At 39.3% G+C, this 21390-nt stretch overlaps 2 protein-coding genes across 2 annotated transcripts; one reads left to right on the top strand and one right to left on the bottom strand.

The window, feature by feature from the left end:
- The first annotated feature begins 8710 nt into the window (after window positions 1-8710).
- On the top strand, window positions 8711-14897 carry mettl21cb (methyltransferase 21C, AARS1 lysine b). The gene is made up of 5 exons (XM_062432286.1): window positions 8711-8716; window positions 12495-12624; window positions 12798-12961; window positions 13040-13157; window positions 14500-14897. Exons 1-5 carry the CDS (start codon window positions 8711-8713, stop codon window positions 14895-14897), a joined length of 816 nt encoding a protein of 271 aa, XP_062288270.1.
- Window positions 14898-15890: 993 nt separating this feature from the next.
- Window positions 15891-20169, bottom strand: LOC133992863 (rhodopsin kinase GRK1-like). The gene is made up of 7 exons (XM_062431637.1): window positions 19474-20169; window positions 18760-18887; window positions 17832-17989; window positions 16898-16981; window positions 16658-16782; window positions 16364-16565; window positions 15891-16186 (listed from the first exon to the last, which is right to left on the bottom strand). Exons 1-7 carry the CDS (start codon window positions 20167-20169, stop codon window positions 15891-15893), a joined length of 1689 nt encoding a protein of 562 aa, XP_062287621.1.
- Window positions 20170-21390: the final 1221 nt, after the last annotated feature.

The following is a 21390-nucleotide window of genomic DNA, read 5'->3' on the forward strand; positions in this document are numbered from 1 at the left end:
ATTTGTGCAGGGGAGGCTTCAAGTTTCCACATCACACTTGTGTAAAATGCTTACTGGACTAGGATTAACTTCTAAAACTAGTTGTGATGTCACAAATCATGTGCATAGGCCCACGCCTTAAAATGTAATTTTCAATAAGCACAGAAACTTTATAATTAAACTCTGCTACATTTCAGAGGCAAATCATTTTGCAGATTAAAAATTTACCAACAGAAATATGACATGCTTATAATGAAATATGACACCCTCTTCTCAAAATTCTAATATTAGAAGTAGAATATATAAACCAGATAAAATAAGCTCTTTCTTGACTAGCTTCAATGTTAAAATGCTAAAATACGAATGCATTTGTAAAAAATAATGTGACAGTATGATATATGTAATAATATATTGAAGAAACGGTTGCTCTGTATACAAATTATTTTAGTTTTTATATTTATATTATAGTACATTTTGCTATTAATGCTAGAGTGAATGCAGGACTTTCACTTGTAGAGAATTTTTTACAGTGTACATTAACTTCAGTAAAGAATCTGAATATTTCTTTCAACACTAAGAAAATCAACACAAATGCCTACAACACAATCAATATAATCATAGTATACACAGTATATTCAAAATCAAATAAAAATGTACATACAAATTACATCTGGTTGGTAAGATTATACCTCAAAGTTTCCCATAAGTTTGACCTTGTTCTTAAAATTACAATGGTCACTTTTTTTTATGTCAATAACAGGCACCACAGAACATAAATGTACAAATAGTTATATTAGGAGGATAAGAACATTTAACAGCTTTGTAACATTAACTCTAAAACTGTGCTGAAGGTCTAACTGTACAACCTTCAGCAGCAGCTTTACACTACAGACCTCCTCCAGCACATCTGTGAAGAAAACTGAGTCAGCTTTTTAGAAACAAATAAGTCTCAGATTAATATTAGCTGGCTCACACTTTTGCATATTTTCAAGGATTTCTGAGATTACTTCATGAAAAGCATGTAATCCCCCATCTGAATATAAAAGATGAGACAGAGCTTAGCATTTGTTTGGTTTCCACATGTCGATGGTGATGTGTTGTAATCGGAGGTGCCGAGATGAGACAGCTGCTGGCTGAGCTACTGTGTCCTTGGATATTAAGTTTCTCACCGCCAGAGCCCACACAACAGCACATTGTCACTCAGTCTAGTTAATGTGCACACATGCTTACATTTGTGACCATATGTACACACAAAGACACACACAGAGGCCATACATACAGGCACGTGTGCATAAGCACACACCGGGAGAAACTCACAAAGTCTTTGCTGCAGCAGCACCTGTTCACAATCAACAACCTGCAGCTGCTCTACTGTGAGCACGACCCACTGATGTCATGTAACAGGCACACACATGCACACACACACGCACACACACATACACACCGATAACACAATTTTAGTGCTCACTTTACATAAACATTTTCATACTATCTTCCGCAGATAATTAGTCCTTTATGAATAAAATATAGAGGAAGAGCCAACTTTAAGTGCTTTGTGATCTTCAGGGACAGCATGCCAGTATAAACAGCTGTCCTCCTGTTAACCTCACCATAACCAAAAAGCTGCGGTTGCAATATCAAATTATTAGATTAAATGTGTCACTTGTAGTGATACAGAGTGCTCATCCTCAGACAGCTGTTTTTGGCCATAGAGCTCCAAAAAACCCGCTGTACACTTCCTGCCCTACACCAGACAGCAAACGGTCAAAGTTAACAACTAGCTGATTGAAGTGCCAACACTACTAACAAGGGCAGATGATTTTGTTTGGTACTGCAAAACTTTAAAGAGGTTTGTGCAAGAAATATTGCTGAAATGAAATGAAAAAAATAACCCTGGGAAATTAAAAAAATAACTTACACTGAAGAAAAAAACAAATAAAATCTGCAGCCTCCAATACCACTGCTGCTACTACTACTGTTCAGGTTACCACAGTGTGAGCTAGACTGACACAAAGCTTTCAAAGCAGATGTTGAATTTTCTCTTTTACTGCTGACAGTCACAAGCTTCTATGGTCACACACACAGCCATGAGTGCACCAATTTACAAAGAAAGTCATCGACTACGGAACAGTTTTATCCCTCCTGCTTCAGCTTGATAGAGATTCCATGACTACTGAATCACTGAGGCTGTTTACACTTGGTTTTAAAATATGTTTCAGTGATAAGAACAGAAGTGGACACATTGTCATTCACACCTGTGTCTGTTTTGCATCTCCAAGGTGTCCAGCTGACCACATGTGTTCAGATTTCGTTACTGTTTATGTCAATTCTGCTAAACGGTCCAGCTGCCCTGCACACAGTTATTAAATCAGTGTGTTGCCAGACAAGTGCCACATGTGTCTTGTATGGGCTAGCTTAGAATACAATGTTTCAAGAACCAATATGCATACGGGCTATTCCAACTGTTGAGAATAGCAGGACAAAGTCATTTGGTGTTGGCACACTGTCACCAAAACAACCACCAAGTGTAAACAAGGTCACTGTTTAGTGCAGCTAATGATTCACAATTGTTGTCTTGATCACTGATTAAGCAGATGACCTAAACTACAATCATAAAAAACTCTCAAAGAAGAAACACATCAGCAGACTGGAAGCTATTTAACAAAATATAACATTGTAAAACACAAACTCCTCAACTTAAACCCATATTTTAATATTTGTGTAACATGACTGATATATTAACAGATTAACAGAAACATTGCATTGAAATTAGTGATTTAACACACAAAAACACTAGTAATGTTGGGAACCTGGACCTCATTAATAGGAAGGTGGCAACATTGTCACTGGTGAACATACAGATACAGGTATTTCTCAGCAGTTGGCAGAAATCAAAACAGAGTTGAGAGGAGACAGTTGACACCAAATCCCACAGACTGGCAGTATCTCTGTGGTATTAGATTTTTTAATAACCGCAACATCCCCGGTTGAAATCTTGCAGAGGACATTTGTTACTTGTCGTCCCTTCTCTGTTCCCACATTTTAAATAAAGGCAAAAATAATCTTTAAAAATTCCCTAGTTCTTTCTAGTTCTAGTTTGTTGTTTATGCCCAAGGAAGCAAGAGTCCAGCAGGCGAACTTTGAGACGAGGCTAGAGATTTGGTAGCACCAAGAGGTGTGGCACATATGGCAAATCACAGCTCAAAACAACACGATTTGCAGAGGGACGAAAAATCAACAAAAAAGCTCATTTAAAGGTGAGTGGACAACAGAGGATACCACAGGATCAAACCTCATTATGTGAACCCTCATTTCTGTTTGGACATGTTGCTGTGAGGAAATACCTCGATACACACTAAAACCCTTGAAACTGATACTCGTGGTTTGACAGTCACACTAAACCTACTTTTTTGCTGAGCAGGTGCAACACAGTCGGCCTCTGTCCCTTTTTTTAAATTTACACATACATTTTGTGTCATTCAAGAGACGCACCAGAAAATATAAACCAATTTCAGGAGTTCACTAGTCTGACCCCTAGGCTGAATCCATCAATACACTGCAAAATCGTTAACAACTGGGACGTTTCTGTGAAAATTACTTGACAATTTGACCTTTGTCCATTTCTATTCAAGAATTACTAAATATCATCTCAGTATTTTACAAGTCTAGCATCCAAAACAGCTAAACATTAAAACAGTATACTGATTAACTTCTATGCCCATTCATATAGTGAGAGTGTATAATAGGTTATTGTTCTGGAGGAATTGAAGGTCATACATTTCTGTTTCAGTGCGTACTTCTATGGAAAGGCCTTGATAATATGAACTTTCTACCCACTTAATTACTGCAGATGCATGCCAAGAGGAAGCAAGAGAGAAAAAATATGGACATTTGACAAGATAAGGTAGAAGGAAGGCTCATGCTTTATGACTTACTGAAAAAGAACAGAAATGCAATGGGAGGGACTAATGCTGTTCATAAAGATTAAAAGAACCATAAGCAAACACAGATAAACAACAGGCACAGAGAGAAGAGGGACGCACACAAACAGGCGATATTAATTCAGCGGTACAGGAAACATTTGACAGTAAATCACAGCCTGCAGTTTCTGGCTGCTTTAAGTGACCATCCATTTTGATAAATTACCTCTCTTTCATGCAGAGTAAAATGAAGACACTGGTTATTTTCTCACTGGGCCTAGCAGGTAAGAAAAATGTTTTTCAACAGCGTTTTTCCATAGGAGGCTTGAATTGTGTAAATTGTTTCTGTTACAATTTGTGTATGGGTCTTCAGCAAAAGACAGGTCATCTCATAACGGTTTGGACTATGAGCCTTGTTACATCCATAACGAGACCTTGTTTAGCAAAATTAAGAAAAAAAATCTAAATCCAATCATTAAAAATATAAGGTAGTCGTGCTTTTGTTCTTTCAAGTTCACAATGTCTTCAAAAGTAAAGTTTGGTGTGTAGAGATTCAGGTCAAATATGAATTAATGGACCAAACACAATTCATAAATTAATCAGAACAGTTACAATTAAAATGAGATACTTTCTTCTAACAGAAAGAAGTTAACAACTGATAAAAACAGATCCTCATAAAAGGTTCAGATAGGTCTTATCTTATATTCATGTTCCTCTGCACACCAACTTGAACATACTGTAGTTCTGTACTATGAAATGAAAGATGCAGGATAGATAATTTGCCCGACTTCAACAACTAACATTCTTATTTTCTCTTTGCAGTGGCTCTGGGAATGCCTCCATTTGTTCCTGATGCAGCACCAAATCCTGTTGTGACTCGGGAGGAGCAGAGCCCTCTGCTGGGAGATGTGGTTCCTGTGCAGGGTCATGTTGTGGTGGAGGATCCTGCACCACAGGTCAGGCTAGGTTCTGGGGAGCAGCAGGAAAAATTGGCACCAGACACAGACCAGAGTCCTCTGCAGGACCAGGTCAAAAAAGACAGCATAATGGAACAAGAGGTTGTAGCAAAGCCAGAGGCTGAGATAGAGTTAGCGGAGAAAGGGGTTATGGTGGAGACAGAGGTTAAAGTGAAGCAAGAAGACAAGGTGGATCAAGAGCTCAAAGCAGAGGAGGAAGTTAAGATGGAGAGAGACATTAAGGTAGATCCAGAGGCTAAAGCAGATGCAGAAGCACACCTGAATCCAGAAGATATGGCAGAACTAGAGGTTAAAGTGAAGTCGGAGCCTAAGCTGGAGTCAGAGCTCAGCGTAAGCCCAGACTTCAAGGTGGAATCAGAGGTTAAAGTGGAACCAGATGTTGAGTGGGAGCCTGAAGTAAAGCCACAAGAGGTTCAAGAGGAGTTTCGCATGGAGATGAACCATGAGGAGAAGACTAAAACTGGTCAGGAGGTTGAAGAAAGACACATTGACATGGAGGAAAAACATGAAATGAAAGGTGAGCCAGTAGAGGAGTCGGAGCTACTGGATGATGATAACATGTTGAAAGAGGAGCTTAGCGATGCAGAGTTGTCAGAACTGGAGAAGTCTCTGAGGGTGGAATTTCAGAATCCAGATCCTGACACTAAATCTCTGCCAGAAGAGGAGGGGCCTATGGATTGGGGCAATGATGTTTTAGATGAAGAACCAATCATGGATTTCCAGCCTGACACGATGGAAGAACCCGTTCAGTATCAACAGGGAATGCCAGGTTCTCCTTTTATTGATGATGGGCCAGCGTTGGACATAATGGGGCAGCCGATTCTACCTTCAGGGGACTATTTACCACATGAAGAAGCTATTATGGGGATGGATCTTGCAAAACAGCATGACTCAGACCATTTGATGATGGAGGGAGAAGGCAGTGAGTTTGTTAGGGAGGAGGAGTTTCCAAAGGACGACATGGCACTTCTTGAGGAGCCAGCAATGGAAGACAGTCCTCAACTTGGTAGAGCTGATCAGATCGGTGTGATGCCTGAAACTGAAAGAAGGGCTTTGATGCAGCAGGAAGTTGAAAACCCTGTAGAGAGAAGAGGATTACCAAAGGGTAACTCGTAAATAAATAATGATGCATGCATACAGATACTGTCTTGCTAAAACAAAACTCATATGCATATATTTACTGTGAAATAATGTTCCTCGTTTCCCATACTCACTGTGAAGAGATCCCTTCCTAATGCAACTCCAATATAAAAATAAAATATAAAGTTGACTGAAAATAATTTGAGGTTTCAGCAGTCTGTTAGATTAATAAAATGCATATCTTGAAGTTACAAAATTTCCTTAGTGTTTCCCTGAAAAGTGTTTACACTTAACAATGACTGTGAACTTTAAACCACATCAATTGCATTGGAGTCATTTTGAGAGGGGATCTCTGGACAACAGGAATGATTACAGCAACCAAAAATGGTTTCAGTTTTCATATCAGCATGTTAGTTTTGTTTAAAAATAGACTAGGAAGAACATATCCTTTAAAGAGCATCAATTAATATGTTGTTATTTCACCTTTTAGCCACAGGATGGGGCTCTTGTCCTGGTGTGGTACTGGAGAGGAAGTGTTACCAGTTCTTCACAGAACGAAAGACTGCTTCAGATGCTGAGGTATTATTCACACTTTCTCCACTATTCTGAAGATGCTCCATGAAATCTTTATAAAGTTAGAATTCTTAAAGAACACGCTAATATGCATACTCCCCCTATCATCACGTCATCATCATTTTTATTTCATTGCAGTTCTTCTGCCAGAAACTGTACCCTGGTGGCCATCTGGCCTCCATCACAAGCACATATATCCACAAAGAGCTGGTAAAGATAATGCTGACCCAAAACGGAGCATTCCGACGCACCTGGATTGGAGGACTACGATATTTGGAGGTGTGTGTGTATGTGTGGTGTCAGGAAATAATTAGGTCATACAGTACATGTGTTCAAAATGAATTATTATTCTTCCTGGCTTGACTCGCTTACAGTAAATAACTGTAATAAAGGTAATAAATGACTCATTAATCTCCTGTTATCTGCCAGACTGGTTGCTTTATCTGGTTGGATGGATCTCAATGGGACTATGCTGACTGGCTGCAAGGGGAGCCCAATCACACATCAAATAAGGAGCACTGTGTGGAAATGCTGGAATTTGGTATGAGTCAATTTGCTGTTAAAAGCTGATCTGAAGGCACACACAAGTTTTTCCCCTCACTTCTATGTTGAACCAAATGCAAATATTGAACACATATTGTGCTACTGGATTTCTAAACTGCTGTCTGTTTTTCTTTCAGCTAACGGGAAGTTCAATGACTTCACATGCTGGGAACCTCAAGCATTCATCTGCTCCCACCCTTATTAATGAATATGAGCTCCTTTTCAGTCTGCTTCTTTGTCTGATTTAATGTTGGATGTTTGTAAATAAAGACAGTGACATATTGTTAGGTTGTTGTGATTATCACCTTTGTGGAAACAAGTATACTAAATGACTAGTATTGTCAGTATACTTACATTTTTTACTTACTAAGATTGTATTCATTATATGTACCTAAAGCAATTTCAAGTAACTGGGATACACTTTAGTGCACTTGCCTGTGCTATACCAATAAGATGCAATCAAATGTGCTTTCTGTACTGATGCTTCACTTTTTTAAATGTACATAGACTTGAAATATATTTTCCTTAGGATGTCATTTGATATTCAAGAAATATACATTTGATATGATGTCTAACAAATGTAGAAAATTTAATTTGTTCAGCTTAGATTGCAAATGTGTTTACATTGAGTATCTTAAAGAGTATGTACATATTTTAATTACAAGTAGATGGTGCCTCAAAATAGCCAAATGCACTTGGTAGTTCAGCATATTTGAAATTGTACTACATTAAAGATCCCCTCCAAATATGTATTAAGACAGCACTGCTTGAAACAACGTGTGTCTCATATGGTTTTTCCAAAAAATAAGGTATAATGACTTCATTCAAATATTTAAAATGACATCCAGTCTTTCTCCCTCACAGAAGAATCTATAAATATGCAAATATTTTTTCATTTCAGGAGTTGAACTACTGGACATAAGATGTCTGCTATTTCAAGTTCATTTTCTGTGTTTGTGCACTGGAGGCTTCACATTTCCACATCACACTATTGAAAAGTTGCATACTGGACTGGGATCGGCTTCCAAATGTGTTATGATGTTACAATTCCTGCTCATGGGCCCGCACCTTAAAATCAGATCAGACTTAGGAGTACAATTAAAATCCATTGATTTTTTTCTAATAACTGAGAACTTTAAATGTTATATTCCCTCTGTCACTGTTGGCCAGCGGCATGGGGCCCTGCTGAGTGTATACTAGTCAACAGTGATACAACAACCAGCCTGTGACTGATTTCAGGACCCATACACAGCAGGCTCACCTCACTCAACCCGCAGAGTCCAGACATTCTGGCTTTTTTTGCAGGATCAGGGAACAGTTGCTGTGTCGATGAGAGTGATCTGTTCTGGTGCCAAAAACTCTTTCATGACTCAGAATTTAGATTTCATGTTCATGTCTGCTGCGTTGTTGGCTGGATGCTTGATTATGTTCTCCTGTCTGTGTGGCATTTAGACCCATTGAATTCCAATCCTAACCTAACCTTTAAATTACAGCAGCTTAGCACCCATCAACTAATGTATTCACACTCAGCACCCTGCACATCCGACGACTGTAAAGCTTGCTCGGTCTCACATGTTGCTGTGTGTGACTGTGACTCATTTTCCACCGGCTGACACAACCCTTTGCTGACCTTTGGACATGGAGGTGAGGATTACCAACCCTAAGGTGATGACTGGCAGCTCTTTATCCTTCTTTTATAATTGCTGACTGCTCCACACATGCATACATCCACCACCATCATCATATATTCACTATTATGAATATTCAGCTTTTGGAAATACATTATTTGACTTGTGAGCCTTGCAGACTTTCCATTGTTCCCCTACCAGGAAAAGTGACTTTTGCTGGATTTAAGAGATGACAGTTGCATGTGGATTTCAAGTTCCTCATTTCTATTCCTGGATGAGATCACCAATAGCTTTGCTGCATATTGCATGGGTACAAAACAAAATTATATTTTTAGATCCAGCACATTACCAAATCTTGTTAGTCATCATCTCTAAATTTGGTTTGCAGACAGTGATTTTTCATAAAGATACCCATGGGTATCAGTCTGCAAACTTTTCACACAAGAAATTAATTTTTTTTAAAACAGAGCCATCTTGGCAAAGCAAGACAGTCTGTCCAATACATCATTCACCATGTAGTGACTGAGAATTGAAATGGAGCAGGCTGGATTACCAGAGTCCTGCTGTTCTGTTGTGATGAAAATCCCCTAATACCTCGACTGGTTATTATAGTTGCTGTTTAGATGAGAGTGACTCAGTGGTTCTGCTTGTCATCTGTCAGTTCAAGTCATTTTCTTGCCTCATGCAGCACAACCAGTTGTTTCCTGTCTCCTGTGTGTAGGAGCTCTGAGGCTGTGAATCCTCCCAACTGAGCCCTGCACAGTCAGGCTGATAATCACTTAGTACAGTGCATACTTCTGTTTGTAAACAAGGTTTACATCACAGCCTTTTATAGTGCAGATACATACCAGCACTGATCTCTGAGCTTCATTCACAAAGTATGTGTTCTTCACACCGCTGTGACAACAAATAACAGAAAAACAAGAATATATAGACATTCAGAAAGAAGGAAAAGAGTAACATTTGCAATTTTGCATAGCATAAATTCAATACTTTTGCAAACCATTTTCTGTTAGTTCTTCATTTGTATGAAGTATTGTGTGGATATCAAATCACAACAAACTCCTGCTCAAGTTTTATTCTTCTGCCCTTACTATGTGTGTCAGTGCACAGCTATGCGGCAAGCTATACATACAGTACTTCCTCTAAAGGCAGAAGACAGCGCGTTGTCTTTGAGGTTTTCAATGGAAGCAATTGTTAAACTGTGAAATTGATGACAAATTAAATAATGATAGTTGCACAAATCCGAAAAAGATAGTTACTAAAATCAACAGTCAGGCCAAAGTAATTGTAAGAATTAATTGGCACAGTAAAAAGGAAACTGGATTCCAAAAAGCATAGATTAACTTCGCTCTCAAATGAATGCCAACATCAAGTCTTGAGGTATAGGAGCTGTTTTTCACTTGCAACACTTAAGTACATTTCCAGTTCACATATACAAGATATAAGACCTCCTCTAAAGAAGACACAGCTGATAACTACTTTTTAAACTACTACAACTCACCTGTCCTGTGTAGCTCTGTGTTTGTTTGTTTTTAATGATTCAATTACTTTGAAATAAAAGCTTTTTCTCCTCTGTGGATGATTGAATATCAATCTTGAGTCCAGAGTATTTATGCACAACAAAGTCAGTAAGAGGTAGAGCATGCAGGATAAGAGATGGCACATGTCAGGGGGATGAGGGGAGGATAAGTGCTTCATAAAGGTATTAATGTTGGAGGTGTCGGCTCCAGGTCAGGCCTGGGTAAATACCTTCCTCTCTTTCCAGCTGATTGGATCAGGAATTAACACTATTCTCCATAGAGCATGCCAGGTGGCACACATTCATAACAGACTTCATACAGATATGTAAATATGTCGTGGCAGAATGCACAGCTTGAATACATTTTGTTGTCAAATGTGCCAGGATGAGAGGGGGGATAATGTAAATCTTACAGTAGATGCCTGACAGAGGAAATTCATTTTTATCATTTTTATATACAATTATACACATATGTTATACGCATTGACAACCAAGGCTTGATGTTAAAGTGTTGGGAGGCTGGGAGGGGTTAGGGTTACACATCTCTCTCTCTCAGACATAAATCTATTTCTCTACCTCTGTCTGTCAGCGCTGGCTGTCAGAGACCCCTGCCTTATTCAGGGGTGTGTCACAGATGATGCTGCTTTTATAAACATAAGAACACAGCAGGGAAAAGTACAGTCACGAACAAGAAACAGGAATAACAGGGATCCTTCATACAGGTATGTTGAATACATTCTGCAGGGCAACATGCTAAAAGGTATATGGGATAAATACATTTCCTGTCAATTAAATTAGTGGTAAATCAGTCAAATCAGTGCAACAGTACTTTGATGTAGGCCTACTACATGTGTTGTTTTTTTTTTAATAACTGCTTTTAAATTACATCAAACAGTGTCATGCATCCTTGTATAGAAATCCATCAGAATATGATGTTCCTATGAGCTAAATAGTATGCAGCAAATGGATGTATCTGTATGTAACTTGTTGACCTGCAGGTTTAACCCATTCAATTCAATTCAATTCAATTCAATTCAATTCAATTCAATTCAATTCAATTCAATTCAATTCAATTCAATTCAATTCAATTCAATTCAATTCAATTAGAGAACAACTGTCTGTCTCAACCTCCCCTGTCCAACAGTAACCACATATAAGGTTTTCTTTTGTTTGCCATAATTTTTTGTCTCATCCTTTTTTGTTTGCCAATTTGTGGTCAGCAGGCAGTAGAGCGATATTCTGTCAATTCTTAATCTCTTTTTAGGGCCGGATATTTTCATCTACTTTGGCTTTTAGCTTCTTCTTTTCAGTGTCCCACATAGATTTATTTATATTGTGTTATAATTTGGTGGACTCTTATTGGTGTTTGTAAAGCAGTTTTGGTGTAAGACTGGTCCGTGTGTCTGAGGGTGGGGGGCAGTTAGACTCAGCACTAGCTGACATAGAGGACTCTTTTCTGGGCTCAGCTCTTGGGTTGGGAGGGCTTTGGAATGGGGGGTGATTGGAGGGAGAGAGGGAGGGAGGGAGGAAGGTGATTAAAAATGTGAGTGTTCTCTTCTGAATGTTAATCATCAGTGTGTATCTGCCTAATTCTGGTCTACATGCACTTGTTGGCGTTTTTTTTTGTTTTTGCGTTCATGTAAAATGGATCTCCAGATGTTTTCATGTAAAGATTCTGTTGCACCCCAACGGGTGCAGCTATGATGACTTATTCTGGGCTCCAAACTGGCATCCATTGGCAGCCAGATGGACGGATGGGACTGAATCCATTCCAACTTTTACTGAGCTTAAAATAAGTCTCAAACACACCAATCATTATAAAAGCACACTAAAAATAAACACAACCTTAAGCAAGTAAATCAACAATGATGCAAATGCGCATGGCAATATAAATACAGGGAAAGAATTGTGTCATCAACACTAACTGCACAAAAAGTGCAGTGAATGCAGTTTGTGGGGCATTAATTCTTTTTGACACAAACATAATTATACTAGTTAAAATGTAGTAAGGGCAGAGTTTTTGAGTTATACATATTTCTTAGTTACTTTTTGAGCAGTACAGTAGATAAACCACATTTTGTATATACATGTCTAAACTTTTAGAAACTTAATACATTTTTCATAGCCTGTTGTGTTTTAAAAAAAGAAAAGACTTGTACTCTCAATTGAGCTATAATTTTTGATTTCTTAAAACATGATCAATGATTATGATCATGAGCATAAACTACAGCTATACTGCAATGATAAAAAATATTCACTTTGATTTCAACAGTATTTACTTCTCATGGAGCGATCCACAGTCGGCAAACATGTCCGACAGAAGCATTCTGGAAAAGAGAACAAGAAAATTGATGAGACTCCAAATGGGAAACAACAGATGGAGCAGAGAACCAAAGATGAGGGTAAATTTAAACTAAACATTTGTGTCATTTTAAAGTTAGTCAATTCCAAAGTTCACCATCTAGTTCTTGTGTTGCAGAAGCTGAACAAGATCCAGATTTTCTCCCAAAGTAGATTTGTTACTGTAGTTAATGCTTTAAGTCTGCAGAATGGTAACAATACTCCTCCTCGACAGTGTTAACAGACCACAGAGTGATGGCAGGTGAAGCTTTGGACAAGAGGAACATCTGGGAGCCAAGTGTTTACTATGCACTGGGAAAGGAGTCCTTCTTTTTTGCTGGTCATAACATCAGCATCCGGGAGTCTATGGATACTTATGGCGCTCTGATCTGGCCTGGGGTATGTCTTGCCATGATGATGTGGAAAATGCGGTGAATGCACCGGTTGTTACAGATGTGATAATGATTTGTTTTGCAGGCCATAGCTTTGTGCCAGTTCTTGGAGAACAACCAGCAGCAAGTGAACCTGATGGACAAGGCTGTGCTGGAGATTGGGGCTGGGACTGGCTTGCTCTCAATAGTGGCAAGTCTACTTGGTAAAGTTTATTACAATAATTAATATATTTGCACCTTAAATAATAGGTATTCTATGTCCTCTGTAATCACATGTGTGGTGGACAAAATCAAAGTCACCAGTAAGTCTTGTCAGTGAAAATAAGTCATAACAAGTAGTTACCAAATATGGATGCAAAAACCAGCAATAAAAGATGGTTGCATATCAAGATTAATATCAAATTATTGTTAATAATGACTTAAAAAGAAATACAAAATAGAATTAACTTCTTTACTCAGAGATGCTTTATCTTGTGGAGAACATTGACATTTTAGCCTGGTGCTGGAACTCAAGGAAATATCAGGGGGTCACTAAAAACATTGGGATGTATTGTCTGGGGACCATGACTATTCACACACACCAACTTTCTTGCATTGCAAACAGTTCACCAGACCTACATTAATCATACAGTAGAAACATACTGTATGTGTTCATTTATTCCCCATGAAATAGAAAATCTTTTCATGCAAAGTAAATCAATGCAAGATCTCCTTCTACAGTAACTCATTCCTCTCTTTTCTCTTTGTCCTTTCGTCTCTTTCAATAAATGACTAAAAGAAATCCGCAAAGTTACAATCATTCACTTGCTGACCTTCCAAACAGACCTAGAGTTTAAACACTGGCCTGAATGTTTCTCTGTCTCTATTTATGCTAATGAGATTCTGTTAAAAGTTCACATTTTCTCTGGGATACTACATGTGTATTTAATTACAGAATGATGACATGACTCCTAAAAGATGTAACTCCTTTAAAAAGGTAAAAAATGTATTGTTTCATATATTTTTAACTTCCTGAAATAGATGGTTCCCGTAGTTTTTAACAATACCATTCAAACGGCTGTGAATTGAATATTTGTTGGGGACTATTTTCAGTTGCAGATTAATACACATTAGCTGCATTCTTTGTGGTAGCAGGAGAGTGTAAGTGGGGTTGATTCAAAGTAAACTACAGTGCCCACATTACTTGCAATGAAGCAACTAGTCAGCCAGTGCAAAAATGTGGTTCATGTTTTTAATAGTTTTTAGTCTCACTGGCAAAGCTAATTACTACATGAGGTTTTAGTCTTTTCATGGGATGTGTTGGCATTAAGAAAATATAAATTATCATCCAACTATTTAGAGTTTAAATGCCTGTGTAACTACTTGACATATTGCATGAGTTGCAGTGTTAGCATACATCAGATTGAGCTATCTCACAGAGATGAGTTTAGTGCTAGCTCTCATCATATAACCTACAGCACTGAGTAAGAGAACAGTGGGGCCACTCACCAAAAAATTGATTGTCAAAGTTTCTGGGTCTATCATTCAGTCTCTACTCTTTTCCAGGTGCTAGGGTGACAGCTACTGACCTGCCAGACATTTTGTCTAATCTGACTTTTAACCTTCTGCGAAATACCAAGGGCCGTGCCCACTACACCCCTCAGGTGGCTGCCCTCACCTGGGGTCAGGGCCTGGAACGAGACTTCCCCTACCCTTCCTACCAGTATGACTATGTGTTCGCAGCAGATGTGGTCTATCACCACAACTGCCTTGAGGGACTGCTTGAAACTATGCGCCACTTTTGCCGACCAGGAAGTCGAACAACGCTGCTGTGGGCCAACAAAGTTCGGTTCCAGACTGATCTGGGGTTCACAGAGTGCTTTAAGAGCAGCTTTAACAGCACACTGGTCTTTGAGCTCCCACAGCAGGAGGTGAGGATATACAAGGCCACAGCAAAGGACTGACACAGGTGTTTCAGGAGGGAGAATTTGCTGACAAGTTGATGGTTTTGTGACATTAAAAAAAAAAAAAAAAAAAAATTCTGTTTCTGAATTAAATCAAATCAATACATTAAAACGTCAGGTTTTGTTCTGTGTTTACATGATATTCCTGGACACTTCAATATCCCTTGTTGAGCAAAAAGCAGAAATGAAGTTCCTGACTCACATTTCCATTTCAATGAGCTATTTTATTTGCCAGTACTTTTCCATACATTTGATATTTCTGACTTAACTTTTGATCAACATTTTGTTTTTAAAAATAAATTGATTTGCCATTAACACTTCTCTTACATTCATATTTGTCTGTAACCTACATAAATCTCTATCAAAGGTGCTCTGCTCTTGGCTATTCGTGAAAAGAGTCAATTATTAATAATGACATAGACACAAAATGCTTTCCAAAAGCATGCAACTTTCATGCATTTCTGATCTCTCAGCTTTTGGTAATCCAACAGCAGCGTTTAATTTAACTGAACATGGTAAAAACTAAGAAACCAAAGGAAACAATAACATTTTCCAACAAACGGCATACATACACCCTATAGGACCACTTATAGGATAGAGGGAAATAAACAGTTTAAATCAAAAAGCCTGACAATAATTCAGCACATGTACATACCAAGAGAGAGGGAAGCAGGACAAAGGAAAAGATGAAGACAGTGTGAGGAAGGGATAGTGATTTTAGAGCATAAAATATAAGAAGAAGAAATGTGTTTTTAACACCTACAGTACATCTATGCTTAAGTCCATTCAAGGTCAAATATCCACCATCCTTGTTGTTTTTCTGTGCCCACCAAGAAATGTTTAGAGTCTCAAACTGTTGTAATTCTGCAATCAGAAAGTTCAGAAGAGACTGTCTGTCTGTCCTGAGTATTTGTGTCTTCATGCTGCATGTTCTTAAGAACCGAGAGTCTGTACACTGTGTGGTTGATTTGTTTTCAAGGTGTCTCAATGACTCTACGATATGCAGCAGGTTGATGACTTTGGCGGCGGCACCTCTAGTATGGACTCCCTGCGAAGGTCGTTAGGGAGGGTACCATCGGGACCCCAAATATTAAGCTCTCCATAAATGCCCATGTCGATCATCTCCTCTTGCCAGGGGATTGCAATGTTGCCTGAGGCAAACTCATCGAAAAAGGTCTTGTCTGGATCGTCTATGGCCACTCCCTTCACAGAGGAAAAAGCCCCGACATCATCCAGACTTTTAGCATACACCACTTTAGGGTCAGGTACAAAAGGAGGAGGTAGGATACCTGGAGAGGTGAGATGCAGAAATTAGAAATCACATCAAAGCGTTGGAGGATTGAAGCAATTTTCAGGGTTGGAATGAATCAAAGACAAAGCACTAAATTATGGCAGTACATATTTAAATGTATAGATGCGATACACAACCCTGGACAGGATAAGAAAGAATAGTAAAGAGATTGTACCTGCATTCAGTTTCCTCCAGTTGATGTCATTGAAAAAGGGGTGCGCTCTGAGCTCATCACAGGTCCCATTCTTAAAACCCATCCTCTTGTCAACCTCTTTAGCTAGCAGCCCATCACAGAGGGACTTTGCATGCTCACTGAAATTGTCTTCATAGGTCGCCACCCGTGTCAGCATGCGCTCTTTCATTTCCTCACGGTCAACCTGACCAGAAGACAAACATCTTTGTGTTTATTTCACAAAGTTAGCCACTTGTGCACTGGGTAAATAGGAGACATCGATTAAATACAACTAACCTTCTCCCCCCTCTCTCTGAAAGGGTTCTTAGCAGCCATGAACTCATACAATGTCACCCCCAGAGTAAAGTAGTCAACTGACATGTCATACTTCTCCCCTTTCAGCATCTCAGGAGGCATGTACCCTGCAAGAACCAAAGTGAAACAATGGTAAAAGAAAGTTCTGATTTAGTGATGTGAAACAGTGAATTAAATATGAAATTGCTTATTCACTACTAGGTAGATACAGATGAGACACACCAGGTGTTCCAGCATAGCCTTTGGTCAACGTTTTGCCTTCTTTTAGCTCCACAGCAAGACCCAGGTCAGATATACGAACATTTCCTGGTCAATGACATGAAGACATCTTAATCAGCTATTTTTGACTGACAGCATGCACCTATAAACATGAACATCTGTCCCTGACTGAGTGACTGAGTGATTGAGTGATTGAGTTACTGACTGAGTGACTGATGAAACTACACCAGTGTAACTTCATGAAGCTACACGGTAACTTGCCTCAGTCAGGTGGTCTTATGTTTTTTTTGCCAACCGCATTCCACAATGACCTATCCTACTCTGCCTCTGGTTGACTAGTACTCGTTGCCTTCATTGGTTGGGTTGAACCATGAGGAGTGAGATGGTTAGGGTAAAAATATCAGAGTCAGAGCCAATCAGAGACAGAGTAAGGGCGGGTATTCATAAAAATGCAGGTGAGGGGGAAAAAAACAACACCACCACGTAGGTCCATCTGCAGAACTTCTACATGACACACCCACTTCACAGAGCCACCATCTTACATTGGTTGGGCTGATTGGATTTAGGCATGGGGAGTGAGATGGAATTATTAACTCATTATCAAGCTGTTGACCAAATTCAGCTGTTTGATAATGAGTTGATCATTTCATCACACCAGGTGTGTTAGAGTGGGGAGATACCCAAAACATACAGGCAATAGCTCTCCAGGAGCAGGGTTGGTGGTTAGAATATCAGGGAGTTGTGTGATGTAGTAAAGTGTCTGTGTCATGTAGTGTGCAAGACTGCAGATAGATCCATCTCAGTGCTATATCCATTGATTAAAATGAGAAGCCTTCTAGCATTTCATACACAGTCCAGCCATACACTAGGTTTTGACATAGTCTTGTTTACATGTACACAAAGGATTTATTTTGCAGCGGTGACTAATGAGTTTTACCGTCATTATCTAACAGCACATTTTCTGGTTTGAGATCTCTGTAGATGATTCTTTTCTGGTGAAGATGCTCCAGGCCTTGGATGATCTGAGCGACGTAAAAACAGGCTCTTGGCTCAAGAAAGCCTGGGTTGTTCTCATCCACCAGGTAGATATGGTACCTTTAGGGAAGAGAGAACAGATGTGTCATGTATTAATTGCTTCATGTCACAAACTCAGAACTTTCTTTTACCATTAATGTGATCTGCATACATGTAAAATATTATACATGTAAATCTTGCACACTCATTTTGGTTACTAGAGTAATGGTATTAGCTGTGAATATGAGCAAAATAACATGCACACATTACAATCAGATTATTAAGAAATAGAGATTTTTGGGTAGACCAATATGATTTAAAGGATAAAGTATTCTTGTTAATCTGTAGTCTGATTGTGATAAATGCTCTTGAATGAGTCATACAGACCTTTATCTTATGATCTTAATTCACTTTTTAGCCCTCAATGCAAACAACTGTGTGACAATGGTTGTTGAGAATAACAATTTAAATGTTTCTAAAAGCCAGTTTTGCTAATTACATTATATATGATCCATCCCATTGCAATCCCACTGAAATTAGGGGATGAATCATAACACATTTGGGTGATTGTCAAATAAATCTCCCATTGGTATCACAGGTGACTTTGGTTGAAATTACAACATCCTTTTTACATCAGTTTTTTTGGGTTGAAGGCACTCTTTCTGTCTACAGTGTAGATGTTGACAAAATATTTCAGAAAAGGAAGTTGTGTCTGCCAATTACTTGTGTAAATAAAGTAACAATAGAGTAAATTGTGCATGGGGAGCATGTGCTACAATACATCCCTCAATGAGTGCATCTGTTCATGTTTGTGCTTTGAGACACAAGAATTTTTCAGAATGTGAAGTTACTTGAGATCTCCTCCATTCATGATGGTCATGACCAGACAAAGCTCGTCTTTTGTCTGGAAAGCGTACGCCAATGACACAATGAAGCGACTGTGAACCTTCGCAAGAATCCTCTTCTCCACCATCGCCCCCTACAGGACAAAATTAAGACCATTCTGAAAAATAATGCTTTGAAGAAAGAAAAAAAAAACAAGTGAAACTATGAGGACTTTTGCTGCATGTAGGTGAAGAAAAATATGCAGTGTGTTAGAAAACAGGTGAAAGTATTTTTTTAAAAGATGACCTCAGACAAGTCAAGGGCAAGATGCAACTGTGCCAAGGAGTTCCATTCAGAAGAGCTTTTCACTAAAGCTCCCAGTAATCACTCTATCCCTGTCTCAGTGTTTAATACTGCAAGCTAAAGCCAAACGAGACAGAGGCAGGGACAAATATGATTAGCACCTGTTCACTACAGGGCACTTTCTCTGGAACATAAAACCAGCAAAAACACCTTTATTGATCAAAGCACTGCATGAATCATAGTTAAAAGATTGTGTTTCCCTGCAATCCTATTAAAGGAAATGCAACAATATTGAACTCAAAGTCAAAATCAAAGTTTCAAAGAAAAGCATTTCTGATCATCGAAACAATTCCCCTGAAATAAAACACTATTTACTGAAATCATGATAGACACTGAAAAAAGTAGTCTGCATTTCATTTTGACAGTTATTCTCTCACCTCAAAGCCTTTCCTCTTCTTCAGCCTCTTCTTGTTGAGTTTCTTACAGGCATAAAGTTTCCCAGTGGCTTTCATCTGACAGGCCGACACCTCCCCAAACCCACCTTTCCCGAGCACACGGAAGTCTAGGAACCAGTCATCATCCATGGGCTGCATCTCAAGCCACTTCCACTGTAGGTACCTCTTCAAGTACATGCTCTCCAGGAAGAAAGTGTAGGGGGCCTCTTGTAGATAGTTCAGTACTGTGGTAAAAGCTGCAGCGAACAAGTCATCCCCTGCAGCCTCCTGGTTTTCCGTCACTTTGGCTATGATGTCCTCAGGAAGGAATGGGCAGTAGTGTTTGGCAGAGGAGTCCATATAACGCTGGACAATCTTTGAGGCCTTGTTTACCCTATCAGAATCCTCTGCCATGTCATAGCTCTCGATGTCTTTCCACAAACGGGAAGCTGGGACATACTCTTTATTTGCATTCAGGAACTCCCTAAAGAGGCGTTTGCCGATCGGCTGCTCAACACAGATTGTGTCAAAGGTCAAATCCAGGGTATCCTTCAGGTCCTCGCACACAGTGATGTGAGGCAGTTTGAGGCGAGAATGGTACTTCTTATCCCGAGCTGCTGCATTAGAGCCATCAATGCTTCCACGAGCATTGATGTATGCAGAATTTGCTACCACAGTGGTCAGTCCTCCGATATCCATGTTGAGGGCAAATGACTGTTAGGCAATGCAGAGGGGACACATCGCAAAGAGAGAACAGAGTGAGAGGATAAAAGCTGCAAACTACTGAAGGGAGAAGAAAGGATGGGAGACCACGAGACAGAGAGGGTAACAGATCACAGAGTGGTGACAGAGGGAGCATGAGAGAGAAATGAGGTCTTGAGGCTGGTGTCAGAGCACACTTTGAGCACCGTAACACCCTCATTCACACGGGTGCACCGAACGCCCCCGCCTCCTCTCTCTCACACACACACACCTGACTCAACACCTTTCAGTAATCCATTAACACCCTAATGCCCCAGACAAGTGTGTGAGCACATACTAGAACAGAACAACACAGGCAATGTATGCAGCCGGGGTCTCACCAGTCAATAAACTTGTAAATCACAATTACTGAACATTAAAAGATAAGTAACAGTTTGGAAAAGCTGTGTTGTTTGTGATTAACTGGGAGAGACTGATTCAATTAGGATACAACAGACGTGTTTATATTTACATAACGCATATTAAAGCCCTGTTTTAGCTACTCTGTCTAGTGGCAGTTGTTAAAATATGCTAAGTATCTTTTTAGAAAAAAAAGAGGCTATCTGACATACACTAATATGTTATGCTGCCATATGATTTACTTTCTAGTAAAGGCCACAATAATGTCAGACACTGGAAAAACGTCCTGATAATTAGAGCCCAGTGCCTGCAACGCATGTTATTTTGGTCCTTACCGGCTCTCCATGTCAAAAACATTTGGGCACACCTGATAAACAACCCGAGTTTCAATGTCAGGAAGTACCCTTGAAAATCCATGACAATATTAAAATGAAATGATAAAGCATAAAACTACCACAGCATAATGTGAGGCCCAGAGGCATGGTGAGTGAAGGAGATCATAAATAAATAGTGACAGTTAAAAACATTTATTTCCCTCACCTCCTGGTTTTCCTCTTCTCAAGTCTTCTTGAGTTTCTTAGAAGCATCTAGTTTTTCTCTGGCTTTCCTGATGCGCAGCCACCTCCCATAACTCACCTCACCCTCAAGTTTAGGAACCAATCTGGACCCACAGACTCATATCAGTTGGGCCTCTTAAAGGGGCACTCTGCCCATTTTAAGTGGTTTCCTTGTCATAGTAGTAGTAATAGTAGTCACTGGGCCTGTAAATACAGTTGTAAAATATTTTCTATAGTTGTTCATCAAGTCAAGAAAATTAGT

Source organism: Scomber scombrus, chromosome 13 (assembly GCF_963691925.1).
Source record: "Scomber scombrus chromosome 13, fScoSco1.1, whole genome shotgun sequence".
Taxonomy (NCBI): domain Eukaryota; kingdom Metazoa; phylum Chordata; class Actinopteri; order Scombriformes; family Scombridae; genus Scomber; species Scomber scombrus.